Here is an 18,475-nt window from a genome sequence, read left to right as displayed (position 1 = left end):
AATTACTTCGTGATTTTTTTCCAAAAAATATACTTTTTAAGTATATTGTTTGCATAAATTAAACCATTTTTTAGCTTAAAAAAATATTTAAAAAAATTATTTGTCAAAGATATTTTTTAAAATATTCTGTATTGTTGTTTGTATTATTGTATAATTAGAGAAAATTCTAAATATAAAGTGATGCCAATTGCTATTAAATTTTTTAAGTCAAGGTAAATTAATGTTTACGATTGAGAATATTTTTAATTTTGAATATTATTTTTTGGTTTAAAATGCTTCGTTGGTGTATTTGTTATTTATTACTTATATGTTTTGAAAGTTTAATTTAAGATAGTAAAAAAATAATATCATTAGTAATATATTGTAACAAATGAAAGTATTATTTGTAGATTTGTTGGATTATAAAAAAAATACAGATAAAACAAGCAATACTCGTGATTATGAAAATACTAATAAACAACTCAAATTAAGTATTTTTTATTTTTGTTTAAATTTTTTACATTACTTTAATCAAACCAATTTCATGACATAATAAATCTTTTGCTTCTTTTAGTTATACTATATCTAATTTGTGGATGTTCTTGCAACTTAAAATATTTAATAATTAAATTTTGGAAAAGATTAAATATCTAATCTATTTAATTAAATTCAAAATCCTTTCAAGAAATATTTTTGAGAAGGGAAAGTAAGATTCTTTTATAATAATCCCATAAATAAAGTGACCTCATTTTAAAACTCAAGTATTTGTAAGAGAACACAATAAATGTAAAAAATGGAGTGTGATTATAAATTTTTGGAGTGTAAATATCATCTCCCATTACAAAATTATCACATCACTTTATTTGTAATTTTTTTTTTCCGAAATGCAAAGTGCATTTAAGATAGTTCGATAATTTCAAGTGTAATACGTAATTCAACGTGTAAATCTCAATATACATGTAGCATAACTCATATTTTTAATGAGAAAATAAAATAATATTTTAATATTTCACTTTTTATATTGAGTTGATCACACATATGACATCTTTACATATTTGAAAAAGACCGGTTAATTCGCGACATGAACGTGTAAGAAATTTTTCCCCCCTTAGACCATCCAATACTCCTCGACTCCTCGTTAACATGCCCAAATAACAAGTTTCTAAATAAGATTCATTTCCAAGTAGATTTTCACATTGTTTTCTTCTTGTCTAATTGGCCCTACTCTACTAGCAAGTTATTCAACCCACGTTAGGTGTGAAAGTATGACTAATCGACCATGTTATTATAAGCTTAGAATCAAAATCAAAATCAAAATCAAAATCATTTGTACATTTCATCAACTAAAGGATTGTAGTTGAAATGGCGACTAAATTCACTGTCGGGTCTTATTCATTTTACTTCAATAGAGTTGCCAACGTGGCATGGGGCAATCCTTTTTTTTTAAAAAAAAAAACCTTTTGAAGATTATTAAATTTATAATTTTTATTCTTGGAGATAAAGCACATGCAAGTGATCTTGACAAGGATGTTTGCTCGTTCTACCTTGATGACCAAGAATATGTGCGTCACCGACTCACCCGTCACAATCTTGGATTTATTCTTCATTGGGTCTACTTTATTAAACAATTTATTTTAATTTTAGCATATTCTCATTTAAATTATGGACAAATTTGTTGCATTTTCATTAATACGTCGTACAAAGATTTCCCTCAAGGCATTCTAATTGTTAGAGTATGTGTTCAGTTATCTACTTACTATGCGCTTGATTTTAGCAGTACTTTCTAGGACGATTATGTCGTTTAGATTTTGTCTAATACGATTTACATAGCTAGTCTGACTTACAACCTACTACATCAATCCATATGTTTACCCAATTTACACCAAATGTTAGCGTCAACGAGTTCATCATGATCACACATAACAACAACGTAACGATGTGTTGTTTGTGGTTGATACTCTTGTTTTAGTTTATATATATATATAATTTTGATCCCCTGCACCCTAGGGTGCAGGAAAACTATGTGCGATCACTAAAACCCAGTAGTGGGTTTTAGTGGTGCAAAAAAAAAACCACTAAAACGTACTACTGGGTTTTAGTGGTCGCACACTGTTTTCCTGCACCCTAAGGTGCAGGGATCGGAGCTATATATATATATACTATGTACATAAAAATAAAATAATCATCTATAAATGTATCTCTGTTTTTGGAGTAATTATTATGTTATTTCACGTTTTTACTCGATAATTACATTTTATTTTATTTCACATCGCATCATGAATCATCCAAACTTCCTCTAATTTTAAGTGTGAGTCTATTATTTTATAGTGATTAACCAAGACAATGGAGGATGAGGGAGTTGCATTTACTTTGTCCACACACCTAGAGTTGACTAATCCGAATTAATCAATTGAACCAATTCGAAATTTCGGTTTTACTTTAGAAAAAAAACAATTAAATTGATTCTTTATTTTAAAGAAAATATGGTAATCGATATTTTAAAATATATATATATATATATATTAATTTTTATATTTGCCAAAAATTACTTGTAATATCCATAATTTATTTTTTTTAAGTTGTGGGCTTTAGCCTTTATAATATTTTTATTTTAATTTATTTTCCAAAAAATCTTTACCGACGAATGAACCGGTTTTGTTTCTGTTTTATAAAAGAAAAACATCGGTCTATAATCTATTTGGTCTTATGAAATTCAACTCGGTCTATAATCGAACCGACCGAATTGTTCGCCTCATCTGGTATTTGAATATATTTGCTATAATTCACCGTCTTTTAGCCTTGGAGAGAGCCTTCTGTCCTCCATAAGGATGCAAGAGTCAAGACAGCATTTGATTTAAAATAATTTAAGTATGTACTAATGTTATCTATATCTTCAATTAATTAACCATGTGTTATATATCCTCTATTATCATATCTCAAGAACTAAGTTGGGTTATCTACCATGCAACATAGATCCCCAAAATTAAAGTTGCATTGTAATAACAATGAAACAAAAGAGAATCCATTCGTCGGGCATTTTCAAATCGCGTTTCCCAGATACAAATCATACAAGGCAATAAGTTATAGATCACTTGTGATTCAAGAATCGAAATGAACAACTGTTATTTATCATAGAAATGCATTATGAATCAGAGTCTTTCACTGTCACATCTTTGATCCCATTTTCACCTCCAAGAAGCCCAATCAAAACCTTCAAAGCTTTCATGGCTTCATCATTCTTCAGCACTCGATCCTTCGCTTCCGCAGGAGTCATCTTTGCCAACACTTGGAGCCCATTTTGGCCTTCATTGTTCTTCGGCAATTGATTTTCATCTTCATTTTCCTCCAGTATTTGCACTACTTCTTTCTTAGTCTCTTCAGGACTTTCCCCTTTAAGTTTGTCACTTTCTTTCTTGTGCTCTAGGAACTCAATCAAGCCTTGGAGGGCAACTTCAGGGTCGTCGCTCTTCAACAACTGCTCCGCGACTTCGGCTGGAGTCACTTTGGTTTCCCCTATCAATCCCTCTGCCCCTGATAACAGGGGGTGATCCAAGTCTCCAAGATAGTTGGTGGCAAGCATTTTGAAGCCGCGAGGCGTGCAGTATGACATGTGGATGTGCACGTCCATACGGCCAGGGCGTAACAGGGCAGCGTCTAGCTTGTCTATGTGGTTCGTGGTGAATATGATGATCCTTTCATCTCCACAGCTCGACCACAATCCATCTGTGAAATTCAGCAATCCTGACAAGGTAATCTGCAGTGTAGAACAGAACTATAAGCATAAGCTATAAATCATAGTATGATTTTAAAAAATGCACAATTTATTCACAAATTTCAAAGTGGAAGCTAGCCCGGAAAACTTGCCTTTGGTTCTTGAAGTTGATCATGATGAGAAAATCTTCTTTCAGGCTGCATCGTTTTCCTTTCGGACAGATCGATTGATGCATCGATATCCTCCACGACTGGTATGGATCGATTAGCAGTCCAAAGCAGCAATCTCCTCAGATCCGAATTGGACCTTAGATCAGTCAGTTCCAAGTCATAAACATCAAATTTCAGATAATTGGCAATTGCAGCAATCAAGCTCGATTTTCCGGTCCCCGGAGGCCCGAACAACAAGTACCCTCTTTTCCATGCCTTCCCGACTTTCCTGTAAAACTCTTTCCTCTTCACAAACCTTTGAAGATCATCAACTATCGTGTTCTTCAGATCATCATCCATTGCCAGAGTTTCCAAAGTTGCTGGATGATCAAGATTCACAGATTGCCATGGAGTTTTAGGCGGGTAATGGCGAACCCCGTCATTTTTCTAAGTGTGCAGTTTCAGGGTCCTTTTTTCTTGCTTTGCAACTTTGGATCTTTCCACAACATAAGGCAAGTACTCATCAAGAATCTTGTTTTTGTGCTTCTTGTGAAAGGTCAACTCCAAGAATTTAAATTCAACTTGCGTGGTGGAATGATAATCATCGTGTCGAACATATCGAGGTTGATTTTGTTGATGGACTACTCTCCATTTCATTTGGATCCCATCAAAAGTATCGATGAGATCTTCGTTTCCTCCCATTGAAACTTGGATGTTCTGCTCTTTCTCAGGGATTGATGCTTTGAATCTCTTGGTGGAGGGGCTGATTCTGGTGCCCAAGTAAATTTCTGCAGCTGTGAAAAGGTGGTTTTTCGCCATGCCGTCGAATTCCTCGATGGTTATGGTCATGTCATTGCTGAATGTGGCGAAGAAAGTGCGGAATTTAGAGACGAAATACTGACTGAGCTCCGGCGGCACGATGTCCTTGGCCACTGATCGGACTAACATTGCGGTGGCCGCCACCGAGGCGGCCGTTGAGACCATTGTTTTTGTCGAAGGTAATTCCATCTTCGAAAACATTTTGAGTTGCTTGTTTTTTCTTATGGGAAATTTCAGATTCTTGGAATTTTTTAGGTGGGATTGTTTATTTGAATGTAAGGAATTGGCAGAGTTCTTGAAATTTAAGGAGGTTTTTGGGTTATACGCAATGAGATATGTGTTTGAAGTTATAATACAGTGTTATTGGAAAATTTGTCAAGAAAGTCTTTTTCTTCTATGTTTTTTTGAGTAAAATTTTATCGAAAGGTATTTTAATTAATTGTGTTTGAGGAATCTTCCTACGGCCTTTCCTATGGTTTGGTTTGGTTATATATTATTTATATTTGATTGACTCGTAGATGGACTTCTCATTCCACAAGGCATTGGAGTCACATTGTTTAAACGAGACTTTCTGGGAAATAGGAATTGGTCCATCACCATCTTATACGTCGAGGCTGAATAACATTATATTTTTTTTTAGAAATGATCTCTCGATATTTTCCTCCTATATTGAGTTAAGGAGAACCCAAAAAAAAAATCCACAAATTCAAATACGGTCGTTTAATTTGAGAAATAGGAATTGGTCCAATTACCACTGTCTCTACCGACTCTCTGCTGCTTCTATGTCTGAAATCCACTCTAAATGCATTTTTTTGTTACATATTCTCTTGAAAATTTTCAAATATTATAATTTCTTGCCCGATTTCTTACAGAAAATCGTTTGCAAAGTTGAAACCGAGGATTAGATGGCAAGAAAAATGATAGTTTTGGACGTTTTCCATTCATTTCCAAGCAGATTTTCACATTGTTTTGTATCGTCTAATTGGCCTTAATTACTCTACTAACAAGCTGAATTTTTCAACTGGCGTTAGGTGTGGACTTGGATCATTCATGTACTATGAGCTTAAAAGTCAAAACTAAATCTAAATATGAGAATTCTACCGACTACACATATAAGACATCATTTAACTAATTTGAATGATAAATATGGATTATATATGAATATATATCATAATTATTTATAATTTTAATATTTTGTAAAACTTGATTCAAACCTTTGTACGAAAGAAGGATATGTATTTAATTAAAATTTTATCCTTTACACCAGATGATTACTTAAATTATAGCTAATATGACGACTAGATTCAGAGTCATTCCTCATTTCCTATTGATTTTACTTGAGTAAAGTTTGCTTACATTGAGTCGGGGATTTTATTTATTTATTTTATAATTTGAGGAGAATTCGGATTTATTATTTTAAGTTGTTTAATTTCTAGGCTCCGCAGACTGATTTGGAAGAACTTACAATGATTTTTTTTAAAAAAAGTAACTTACTACTTACTAGGATTTTTGTTCTTCCTTGGTAACCAAGAATCTGAGTCACCCGTCGGCCGTCACAATCTTCAGATAGTTCCTCCATTGACTCTGATTTATATAATAACTATTTTATTTATTTATCATATTCTCGTTTAGTATTAGGCATTGAATGTATATATTCATGAATACATGTCTTTTAAAATAATAATAACAGTAATTCTTTATTTAGAAAAACTTGTAAGGGGATTTACGCTAATGTCGTGTATTTTGATTTTTTTTACAGATAAATTGTAACTTTTATTAAGAACTAATAAAGTCTTTCGTTATAATATTAACCAATAAGAAAGAAAAATTCTCGGGCTTCCAAAAAAAAAAGAAGCACGGGAAGAAATAGCAAGTTTAGCAAAAGAGTTGGGTCATTTCATTAGCTGTTTTCTTAACATAATACAAAAAGAAGAAAGATAATCAAGCTATAATAAACTTTATTTTTGTCGCACACAAACCAACATAACTTAGATTACTTAATGACCACGTGATTGCTTTCACTGCCAAAAGTGAAACAATTGAGATCGTGACTTGCTGAAAGAATGATTTATTATCCTAGTGATTAAAAGAGAGAATATATTAATGTGTTATATGATAAGATAAATTATATTATGTTTGATTTGTTGTGATTAAAATCATAATTTAATATTAAATTAATGCACATTACCGAAAATGCCCTTTACTTTGGGAGAAAATTACGCAAAAGTTAGTCTGCATCGTTCACGCATATCCACAACCCACAACCCCAGCTGCTTCTTTCTACCTACCACCATCAACAATTATCTTCCTCTCGTCAAAATCACTCCGATTAATTTAGAACAAAATCCGATGAGCTTATTTTTCGATCTGCAAAATATATTAGGGTTTGCATTTTTTTTATTTGTCCGTCCCTGCTTCATATTTTTTATTCATCCTCATATTTGAGACGAATAAAACCTCAAATCTTTGGTAATTTTTTTGAATATCACCAAAATTAGCATAGGATGTAGATTGGCTTGGCTTATTTCATAACGACTTCAGAAATCCACAGCTTTGATGCTTTAAAGTACCTCGCCCTTGCTATTATTTGAAGTTTCTTCGCCTTCATCGCCATACTCGCATCCCTTACATGAAGTTAAATATGCGGTAGGGTTTTGTTCAATTATTTGGGGGAAATTAAGTAAAATACATACCTTATCTGAAGAACTGTAGCATTCATGAGAAGTCATCTAGGTTGGAAAATGGGTTGTCTTATGCATAGAATACAATGTTTTCAGACCGACTCTTAGATAACTCAAAGAGGTCTTAAAAATGAAAGGAACGAAAGATGAGAGATGATGTATCATCCGGTCCACTACTCATCTATTGAGACAAACGGTCCCTTATAAACTCAGGCCCCGTTTGGATTTGATAGACATTTTTTAAATGAAAAGCACTTAAAAAAGTGCTTTTTTGGCCTAACTTTTGAAACCAAACGAGGCCTCAATTCACTCATCCAATTCTTTTACGAAAATCGTTCAAGGTCAGTGGCATCTATCGTCACAATTTGAACACTTTCGAGTTTGAAACCTATGTAAACCCCCTTTCCAAAGGATTTTCTTTTTCTTTTTCTTTTTTTAACAATACTTTTTGTCTTGTTTATTGGGTTTCCATACTAATGAGTCTGTTGAAAATATATATAAATATATATTATTATTTATTGTTGAATGTTGAAGGTTGAAAGTTGAAAATTGAGTTGTAAAATATTGAAAATTAGTGTGTGATGATGTAATTAATGATGTATTAATTTTTGACTAATCTCCAATTGAGATCTATAAATAGGTCTCTCCATTTGTGTAGAAAAACACAATTGTGAAGAGAGAAAAATTTTATAAAGTGTAGAATTTGATAAATTTTGAGTTTTTGAGTTTTTACTTTTTACCGTAAATTTTTACTTTTTCACAACACGTTATCAGCACGATCGCTCGAAGGTTCTCTATATTTTCCGACGCTCCAAAATACAAGAAGAAGTCAAAAATATTCAACAAGTAAGAATTTTTATTTTACTGTTTATATATTTTTATTGTGTATATATTATATCATGTTATGAAAAAAATAAGTTTTTTTCAAAACTTGTTATAAATCCTGGGAGGATGTTAAGACGACATCCCACACTCCCGGTAAGGGATACGACAAGTATAAAAGCCTCTAAGGTTTTTAAACAATAACGTGATATATATTTATTATGTATATATATTAACTATATTAATATATAATTTCATGTTATTATATAAAAGGTTGTCTATGACACTGACCTTATAATAACGTGATATGATATATATTATTGTGTATTTATATACTAACCATATTTGTATAATCTCATGTTATTATATAAAAGGTTGTCTACGACACCGATCTTATAATAATGTGATATGATATACTATACCTGACTTTATACTAACTATATTGGTATAATTTCACAACATTATATAAAAGGCTGTCTACGACACTGACCTTATAATAATGTGATATGATATACATAATTATTTAATTATGATTATCATTATATGCATTACATGATTATCACGAATTTTTATTCAACACATACTCAATTTTTTCTTTACCCCCATCGGTCACAAACGGTAACAAAACGGCTAGTTTTTGCCCTATAAATATGTTCACTCAAACTCATTTTCAATCACACCAAATTCATTCTTTCTCTCAAAATATTTTATCCTCGGTTTTTTCGAAGATGGAGATGATGACATTTATAAGGATATTTTTCATAACGACTATGATCATCATGCTCACAAGTCTTTTACTCACCAGCGATTCTCCAACACATATTTTTTCTCTATTTGTATACGCACTTGTAATTTACGTTCTTTCATTATTTTGTATTGTCATATTTATGGAAATTAACTAATAAAATGCATTGTTATTTTCTAGTACCACCATGTCGAACTTGGCGAAACTCGAATTCATTGCACTTGATATAACCGGAAAGAATTATATGCCATGGACCCTCGATGTAGAAATGCATCTCGAGTCATTGGGTCTTAACGAAACTATCAAAGAAAATAACATATCATCCTCACAAGATAAAGCAAAAGCGATGATATTTTTACGCAGACATCTTGATGAGGGGTTGAAATGTGAATATTTGATCGAAAAAGACCCAATGATTTTGTGGAAAGGGTTAAAAGAACGTTTTGAGCATATACGGGAAGTTATACTTCCGACCGCACGAGATGAATGGAATACTTTAAGATTCCAAGATTTTAAAAAGGTGAGTGATTATAATTCTGCGATGTATCGAATTGTCTCACAGCTGAAATTTTGTGGGCATAATATTACTGAGATGGAAATGCTTGAAAAGACATTTTCCACATTCCACGCATCAAATATAACTCTACAACAGCAATATAGAGTGCGTGGATTTTCAAGATACTCAGAACTCATCGCATGTTTACTCGTGGCGGAAAAGAATAATGAATTGCTCATGAGAAATCATCAGTCCAGACCTACTGGTTCAACGGCATTTCCTGAAGCAAATGTCGTAAGTAAAAATGAAAACCAAAATCAAAGATATAGACAAGATTTTGGTCGAGGTCGTGGACGTGGGCGTAGAAATGATCGCGATCGTGGTCGAGGCCGTGGATTTGAAAATAAAAGAGATAGTTATTTCAATAACTCATCTCAAAGGAACGTCACGAACCACCCACAAAAGAGGCAGCATGATAATACGGGTGAAAATGAAAATCATCCAAAAAAAACTGAGAGTGTTTGTTATAGATGTGGCACTCCAGGACATTGGTCAAGAACTTGTCGAGCCCCTGAGCATCTGTGTAAGCTCTATAAAGATTCAATAAAGGGGAAAGAAAAAGAGACCAATTTTACTGAAAACATTGACCATGCAAGTGGTTCAATGAATTTAGATGCTGCCTACTTTTTGAATGATTTCGAAGATATTGATTAAATGTACTGGTGGGAAAAGAATGTAACAATGTAATTTTTATATTGTAAAACATATTATATTTTGCATGTATTGTTTTATTCTGCAATTAAATTGTAACATATTATAATTTGCATGTATCTTTCTTAATTCATTTTATTGCATATTGTTTTTGAAGATCATTATGGAAAATGCTATGATCAAAGATGGAAATAATGCACTGGAAGTTTGCATACCAGATAGTGGTACAACGCACACTATCCTCAGAAATGAAAAATATTTCTTGGAATTAAAACCAACAAAAACAATGGTGAATACAATATCAGGTCCTGTAGACTTGATTGAAGGATGTGGCAAAGCACAATTTTTGTTACCTAATGGTACAAATTTTTTGATAAATAGTGCTTTATATTCACCACGATCACAAAGAAATTTGTTGAGTTTTAATGATATATATTCTCATGGTTATGATACGGAAACAATAACCGAAGGAAATGAGAAATATGTGTCTTACTACATATAAATCAGGAAAGAAATATGTAGTTGAGAAATTATCAATGCTCCCTACTGGATTGCATTATACACATATAAGTCCAATCGAATCAAATATGGTTATTGGAAATTCTTCAATACTAACAAATTGGCATGATCGATTGGGACATCCTGGTTCAATAATGATGCGAAGGATTATAGAAAATACAAGTGGTCATCCACTGAAAGACCAGAAGATCTTTCAGAATAATAAGTTTCAGTGTAAAGCATGTTCTCTGGGAAACTTATTATAAGACCATCACCAGCTAAAATCCAAAAGGAATCACCCATATTTCTTGAACGTATTCAAGGTGATATTTGTGGGCCAATTCATCCACCATGTGGACCATTTCGATACTTTATGGTATTGATCGATGCCTCTAGCAGATGGTCACATGTATGTTTATTGTCCACTCGGAATGTGGCATTTGCAAAATTGATGGCTCAAATAATAAAATTGCGGAATCAATTTCCCGAATATACGATCAAGAAAATAAGACTTGATAATGCTGGAGAATTTACTTCCCAGACTTTTAACGACTATTGTATGTCGATGGGAATTACTGTTGAACATCCTGTAGCTCATGTTCATACACAAAATGGATTAGCTGAATCATTGATTAAACGTCTGAAGTTGATTGCTAGACCAATGATTATGAGAACGAAACTCCCTATTTCTATATGGGGACATGCAATTTTACATGCTGCTGCATTGATTCGCATCAGGCCAAGTGCATATCATAAACACTCCCCATTGCAGCTTGTATTTGGCAAAGAACCAGATATTTCTCATTTGAGAATTTTTGGATGTATGGTGTATGTGCCTATTGCACCACCTCAAAGAACAAAAATGGGACCTCAAAGAAAGAATGGTATTTATATCGGCTATGATAGTCCATCAATCATTAGATATCTTGAGGCTCAGACAGGCGATGTGTTTACAGCACGGTTTGCTGATTGTCATTTTGATGAAAATAACTTCCCAATGTTAGGGGGAGAAAAGAAACACATCGAAAAAGAAATCACATGGTATGTACCATCATTATTACATTTGGATCCTAGAACTAAACAATGTGATAAAGATGTACAGCAAATTGTGCATTTGCAAAGAATAGCAAATCAAATGCCAGATGCATTTGCAGACACAAAAGGGGTAACAAAATCATATATACCTGCTGTAAATGCCCCTGCTCGAGTTGAAATTCCAAAGAAACAAAATGAAGACATTCATGATGTCATAAAACGCCTGAAGCGTGGAAGGCCAATCGGTTCAAAGGATAAAAATCCTCGGAAAAGAAAATACATAGAGAAAAATGATGATCAGAAAATAGAAAATGGTGTTCCAGAAGAAACACACGATGATGAAAATATTTTGTCAGAACCACAAACTGACGAGAATCATGAAATCTCTATCAATTATATTAATACTGGAAAAATATGGAACCGAAAGAATGTACAAGATATTGATGAGATATTTTCGTACAATGTGGCATGTGACATCGTAAATGAAGATAATGAACCAAAATCTTTTGGTGAATGCAAAACTCGAAAGGATTGGTCAAAATGGAAAGATGTCATCCAGGTTGAATTAAATTCGCTAAATAAACGTAGTGTTTTTGGACCTATAGTCCTTACACCTAAAGGTGTTAAACCTGTTGGGTACAAATGAGTTTTTATTCGAAAGAGAAATGAGAAAAATGAAATAGTGAGATATAAAGCTCGACTTGTTGCACAAGGTTTTTCTCAAAGACCTGGAATTGATTATGAAGAAACATATTCTCCTGTTATGGATGCAATTACGTTTCGGTATTTGATCAGTTTAGCAGTGTCTGAAAACTTGGACATGCGTCTATGGATGTTGTTACAGCTTATTTATACGGATCACTTGATAGTGATATATACATGAAAATCCCTGAAGGATTTAAGATGCTAGAAGCACAAAGTTCAGAACCAAGAGAATTTTATTCTGTGAAATTACAAAGATCATTGTATGGATTAAAGCAATCCGGCCGAATGTGGTATAATCGGCTAAGTGAACACTTGATGAAAAAGGGATATGTAAATGATCCAATATGCCCTTGTGTTTTCATCAAAAAAACAACATCGGGATGCGTGATTATTGCTGTATATGTTGATGATTTAAACATCATTGGAACGAATAAAGAAATTCAAGAAGTGATGTTATACTTGAAGGAAGAATTTGAAATGAAAGACCTTGGAAAAACCAAGTATTGTCTTGGTTTACAAATTGAACAAAAAGAATGTGGAATTTTTGTTCACCAGTCTAATTATACAGAGAAGGTCCTTAAACGTTTCAATATGGATCAATCAAATCCTTTAAGTACTCCAATGGTTGTCAGATCATTGAATATAGAAAAGGATCCATTTCGTCCATGTAAAGATGATGAAGTTGTTCTTGGTCCTGAAGTACCATATCTAAGTGCCATTGGTGCCCTTATGTATCTTGCAAATTGCACTAGACCAGACATATCTTTTGCAGTAAATTTATTGGCAAGATTCAGTTCATGTCCAACGAAGAGGCACTGGAACGGAATTAAACATATATTCCGTTATTTACGAGGAACGACGGATTTGGGACTTTTGTATCCAAAAGATACAAATCAGAGAATAATTGGTTATGCTGATGCTGGATACTTATCTGATCCACATAAGGCACGTTCCCAAACCGGATATGTATTTACTCGTGGAGGCACTGCAATCTCTTGGCGATCACAGAAACAAACACTTGTTACAACTTCATCAAATCATGCCGAGATTATTGCACTACATGAAGCAAGCCGTGAATGTGTCTGGCTTAAATCAATGACTCGGCATATCCAAACTTCTTGCGGATTATCAGTGGACAAGAATCCAATCACACTGTATGAAGATAATGCCGCATGTGTTGCCCAAATGAAAGAAGGATACATCAAAAGTGACAGAACTAAACATATTCCTCCTAAATTCTTTGCATACACTCAAGAGCTGGAGAAGAATAAAGATATTGATATCTGTTACATTCAATCAAGTGAGAACTCATCCGATCTCTTCACAAAGGCACTTCCCACGGCGATATTCAGAAAACACATTTATAATATTGGGATGCGCAATCTACGAAATATGTGAAGAATCATTCATGTTGACATCAGGGGGAGTTTACGTGGCTGCACTCTTTTTTCCTTACTATGGTTTTTGTCCCAATGGGTTTTTCCTAGTAAGGTTTTTAACGAGGCAGTATACAACACGTAATGGAGATAGTCATTCTATCATGATCATCATCACAAGGGGGAGTGTTGAAAATATATATAAATATATATTATTATTTATTGTTGAATGTTGAAGGTTGAAAGTTGAAAATTGAGTTGTAAAATATTGAAAATTAGTGTGTGATGATGTAATTAATGATGTATTAATTTTTGACTAATCTCCAATTGAGATCTATAAATAGGTCTCTCCATTTGTGTAGAAAAACACAATTGTGAAGAGAGAAAAATTTTATAAAGTGTAGAATTTGATAAATTTTGAGTTTTTGAGTTTTTACTTTTTACCGTAAATTTTTACTTTTTCACAACAGAGTCAAATTTTTAATTATTTTTCTTTCTCGATGATTACATTTCATTCATTTTTATTTTTATTTTCTCGATGATTACATTTCATTTCATCTTGAGCCATATCATAAAGGATGTGGAAGCTGCACTTTATTTGGGCCCGATATTTTAATTTGGGCCAGGGACTGAAGATAACCAGAACTACTATGAAGGTATATCCAGTCTGGGCCAAGCTTCGAAATTAACAAATACCAGTAAATCCTAAACCCAAACACGTTGCATTGTTTGGTTTGATATATTATTAATTTATGTATAATTTATCCCAATTAATTTTGTCTTATTTTTGTCATATTATTTATATATTTATTAATTAATAATTTTACATCAATTAAATCAAATAAATTATAATCTATTCATCAAATCAAATAATGTGTTAACTATTTTTTCTTATTTATTTTTAATTTACATTATATTACATATTTGTGGATTACTTATCCTATCACTCAAACCAAACGGTGCCTAAGTGTATAATATGTAAATATCCTTGCACGCATGTACCAATTTTTTTTTTTAGAGAAATGCTACATATACACATTGAGTTACGCATTGGATTACACACTACACACGAATGCTACATGTACACATTGAGTTACACATTTGATTACACACTACACATGAAATTACAAAATTATCCCTTCACTTGATTTGAAAAAAATATTTCCAAAACAAATTAAGGATATTTATGTAATTTCAAGTGCAACATGTAATCCAACATATATATGTAGCATCACCCATTTTGTTAATACATATATTGTTTTCAATATTAATTAATTTTTATGTTACAAAACCGACATGATAAATTAATTATTCAAAATTTATATTTATTTATATTTAAAAAACTCATTCAAGTTATTTAAAATTCTAAAAAATAGATAAAATATGATGATTAGATCTCTTATGAGAATGATCAACTTTACCCTTACTTACATTAAAAACTAATATTTGTGGCATAAAAAGTAATAATTTTTCATATCCATGAGACCGTTTCATAACGTTTTTGTTGATAAGATAGGCATTGATGTGGACATGCTTAGCTTAATTCACTCTCTTTTTGCCTTGCAGAGAGCCTTCTTCTTCCCTTCCCACAAGTTACAAATGAGGACTTCCTAGGAACATAGATTCCCAAAAATGGAGATCGCCTATGACCTTCTACCCGACCTATCAACGTCGCAATCAACAACACAGCTCGAACTTACCAAGCTACCACACATTCAGATCACGGTGATTTAGATTCTGAGGGTTGAATTTCAAGTAACTACGAATCTACGATGCAACTTAATTTCATCGTCTTCCGGTTAATACTGTAGGTATTCCTTCAAAAAGGCAAAGAAAATTCATGAACAGGTAACGAGTGGTACAACAAGAAACAATGTTGCAGAAAAATACAACACATTAAGTCCTCGAAAAATAAAAGTATAAAACCCAAGCTAGAATAAACAGAAATCTGAATTGAAGAACTAGTTAAAAGGTCTCTCCAATTTATAACAACAACTAGGTGTTAGTGGCCATGGTGTGCGTCTGCTGTCGTGAATAAGCTCACAACACACCATTCCGATCAAGCTTCCTCGATAACATCTGCAAGCAAATACAAAATCAAAGCAATGATCCCTATAACATTCAAGATTCGTTAAAGATCATGGAGTTTGCCATAACTCCACCCAAAAGCTAACTCAACGGGACGATTGTTTAAGTCCATATGTCGATATATACAATTCCAAAGACTTTATCTAGTCGGCCATTTAACAAAGATCATTCAACAAAACATATCCATAAATACAAACATCCTGAAATTTTGCTTTGAGACAGGGGAAATCACCATGCATCTAAAAGTTATGTAATCTGTGATACAATAACTCTCGAAAGTTGCAAAAGATACCCACAAAAAGATGAGAACTTGCACTTTATAATCGCAACTCAAGCATGAAAAATTCGATAAATTCATTAACACCATGAGAGGATCGGAGAGAACTTGATTTAGTCACCCTGTTTTACATTACTGAATATGATAACAATAAAAGTAACAGTACCATCGGTGACTTGAATCTGGTACAGCTCACTCTCTTTTCGCCTTGGAGAGAGCCTTCTTCCTCTGTCCAAGCATGTACCCGTACAAATGGGGACTCCCCGGAACGTAAATTCCCAAAATCAAGATCGCATTGTAATAATAATCAAACGAGAAGTTCCATTTATTGGGCATTCTCAAGCTGTATTTCTCAGACTTCAGCATATACGGTAACGCACAGTAGATCAATCCCACTTCACTCGTGATTCCGGACGGGTAAAGTACTAGAAAAGTACTGTACCTGAGCCAGAGCAGCCAACCGGGAGCCGACCCGAATGCCTCTTTCAGCCCGAAGAAAGAGTATCGGATGATTTCAGTGATCGACCAGCTTATCACTAATGAAGAGACCAGGAAATGGGTCCGGATCTCAGGGAAGCTGTACAGAATGCCCCATGTGAGGTACAATCTGGAGCTGACCTGGGGAAGCGTGGCGCTGACCGGAGATCTGACCAGGCCGATTAGACTGTGGACGATTTCGACGGCGGCGGCGGACTGCGCTAGCATTAGTGGCGTTTCGACGGCGGAGTAGACGGACTGGTGGCCGGATTGTTTGAGGGTGGTGAGTGCGAGGTAAAGCACTTGGAACCAGCCGTAGAATACAATCCAGTTGTAGAGGGTGAGGTAGACTCGGCGGGCGGCGGCGAGGATTCCGGCCATCGGAGTTGGGGAGTGGCTGAAAATGGGGATGATTTGGGAAGAGCGCGGCGGAGTATAAAAAAAGGGGGCAATTAATAGATTTAGGTGGATAGTTCAACTACTTGGGGCCTCCATCTCACTACACATAAGACTACCCTATCAAACTATCAGTATTCAAAAGCAAGTCATAAAGTAATCATATATTACTCGAATAATAATAATTATATGTCAGTATGCATGTGTAACAAAAAAATTAATATAAAATATATCTATATATATATATATAATTTAATATATGATGATCTTATAAATGTGAAAACAAAATAAGGTATGTATTTGTTAAAAAATGAATTAAAATTGATGGGAAAATGAATAAAAGAAAAATTAAAACCATCAGGAAAGAAAACAATTTTTCTCACTCTTACAGTTAGTAACATAATGGAAAATTAATTAGAAGGTAAAATGAAAAATAAAGTTTGTGTCTTCACATCAAATCAAAAAAATTAGGTTCTACAGAGATCTTAACTATTATTAAATAGTAGAGACTAGCTGTAACACCCGGTATTTTTAAATACGTAAATCTGCATGCATAATTAGGGAATTTAATTATTTAAATTTTAGATTTATGGGTTAAATAATTATGTGAATTATTTGTGCATGGTTTAATTTATTTTTAAGCATTTAACCCATAATTAGTGATTTTTATGATTTTTAGTATTTAATTGTTTTTGATCGCGTAAACGGGACCGTGGACGGACGAGATGACAACTTTCTATCCAATTTATTTCATAAGCCTTTTAAGAGCCCAAAAATATTATTTTGAGTTTTATTTCCTCAAAATTTTTAGTATTTAATTTTATATAATTTTAGGAGTCCGTTTTTATTCAAAATAAGCCAAAATAGTTACTTTTAATTATTTTTAAAATTCCCTTAATTATGTATTTCGGGATTTTTAAATTTATTATCAGATTTTAGTTGTTAGTTAGAGTTTTAAAGTTATATATATTTTAAATTTAATATTCTTTTTAATATTTTCAATTATCCTAAAACCTATTTTAATTAAAAACTTAAACCTAAATCTATCCCTACCCCCACGTTATTTTCCATCAGCCGCCACCCCACCCCATATTCATCATCTCTTCGGCTAGCAGCCTCCACGAAGAACACCATAGCTCGATTTTGAAGCTTCCAAGTCGGTTGTCATCGTCCCGTCGTCCCGGAATCGTTCTACGCACTCCTTTCTCTTCAAACTACGGTGCAAGGCATGATTCTTTCTCTTTTTTTACCATATCAGTTATTATGTGCATGTGTGTGTGAGAATCAGAATTTTCTTCGAAAATTTCAGAAACAAAACGGGATCGGTTCGATTTTATGCATTTGTTCTTGTGTTTATTGATCAATCCCACGTTTTTCTTAGCCATGGCTCGTACCACTGCTGGTCGAAGGGTTGTAGGGTGTGTGAGGGTTGCCTAGACTCGAATGGCTCGAGTGGTTCGAGCCAAACGAGCCCAAGAAACCACCAATAGCCGATCGGTCTCCATGGAA

At 33.4% G+C, this 18,475-nt stretch overlaps 1 protein-coding gene and 1 pseudogene across 2 annotated transcripts; both read right to left on the bottom strand.

Annotated features, from left to right (window-relative positions):
- Positions 1 to 2,985: 2,985 nt before the first annotated feature.
- Positions 2,986 to 5,082, bottom strand: LOC140882825 (AAA-ATPase At3g50940-like; annotated as a pseudogene).
- Positions 5,083 to 15,276: 10,194 nt separating this feature from the next.
- LOC140883672 (very-long-chain (3R)-3-hydroxyacyl-CoA dehydratase PASTICCINO 2) lies at positions 15,277 to 17,074 on the bottom strand. 2 transcript variants are annotated; one of them, XM_073290232.1, is made up of 2 exons: positions 16,260 to 17,074; positions 15,277 to 15,545 (listed from the first exon to the last, which is right to left on the bottom strand). In XM_073290232.1, the coding sequence occupies exon 1, from the start codon at positions 16,949 to 16,951 to the stop codon at positions 16,286 to 16,288; it is 666 nt and encodes a 221-aa protein (XP_073146333.1). In that variant the 5' UTR covers positions 16,952 to 17,074; the 3' UTR covers positions 15,277 to 15,545; positions 16,260 to 16,285. The 2 variants fall into 2 exon arrangements, with proteins under 2 accessions (XP_073146333.1, XP_073146332.1); XM_073290231.1 differs by lacking the exon at positions 15,277 to 15,545 and adding an exon at positions 15,560 to 15,807.
- Positions 17,075 to 18,475: the final 1,401 nt, after the last annotated feature.

The sequence above is a fragment of the Henckelia pumila genome, chromosome 2, assembly GCF_033568475.1.
Source record: "Henckelia pumila isolate YLH828 chromosome 2, ASM3356847v2, whole genome shotgun sequence".
NCBI classification, from domain to species: domain Eukaryota; kingdom Viridiplantae; phylum Streptophyta; class Magnoliopsida; order Lamiales; family Gesneriaceae; genus Henckelia; species Henckelia pumila.
The sequence above is the reverse complement of the archived record's forward strand: the minus strand, read 5'-3'. Positions and strand labels throughout refer to the sequence as shown.

Coding starts and splice junctions, on each gene's coding strand:
- LOC140883672 (XM_073290232.1), bottom strand. CDS start 16,951: ATGGCCGGAATCCTCGCCGCCGCCCGCCGAGTCTACCTCACCCTCTAC.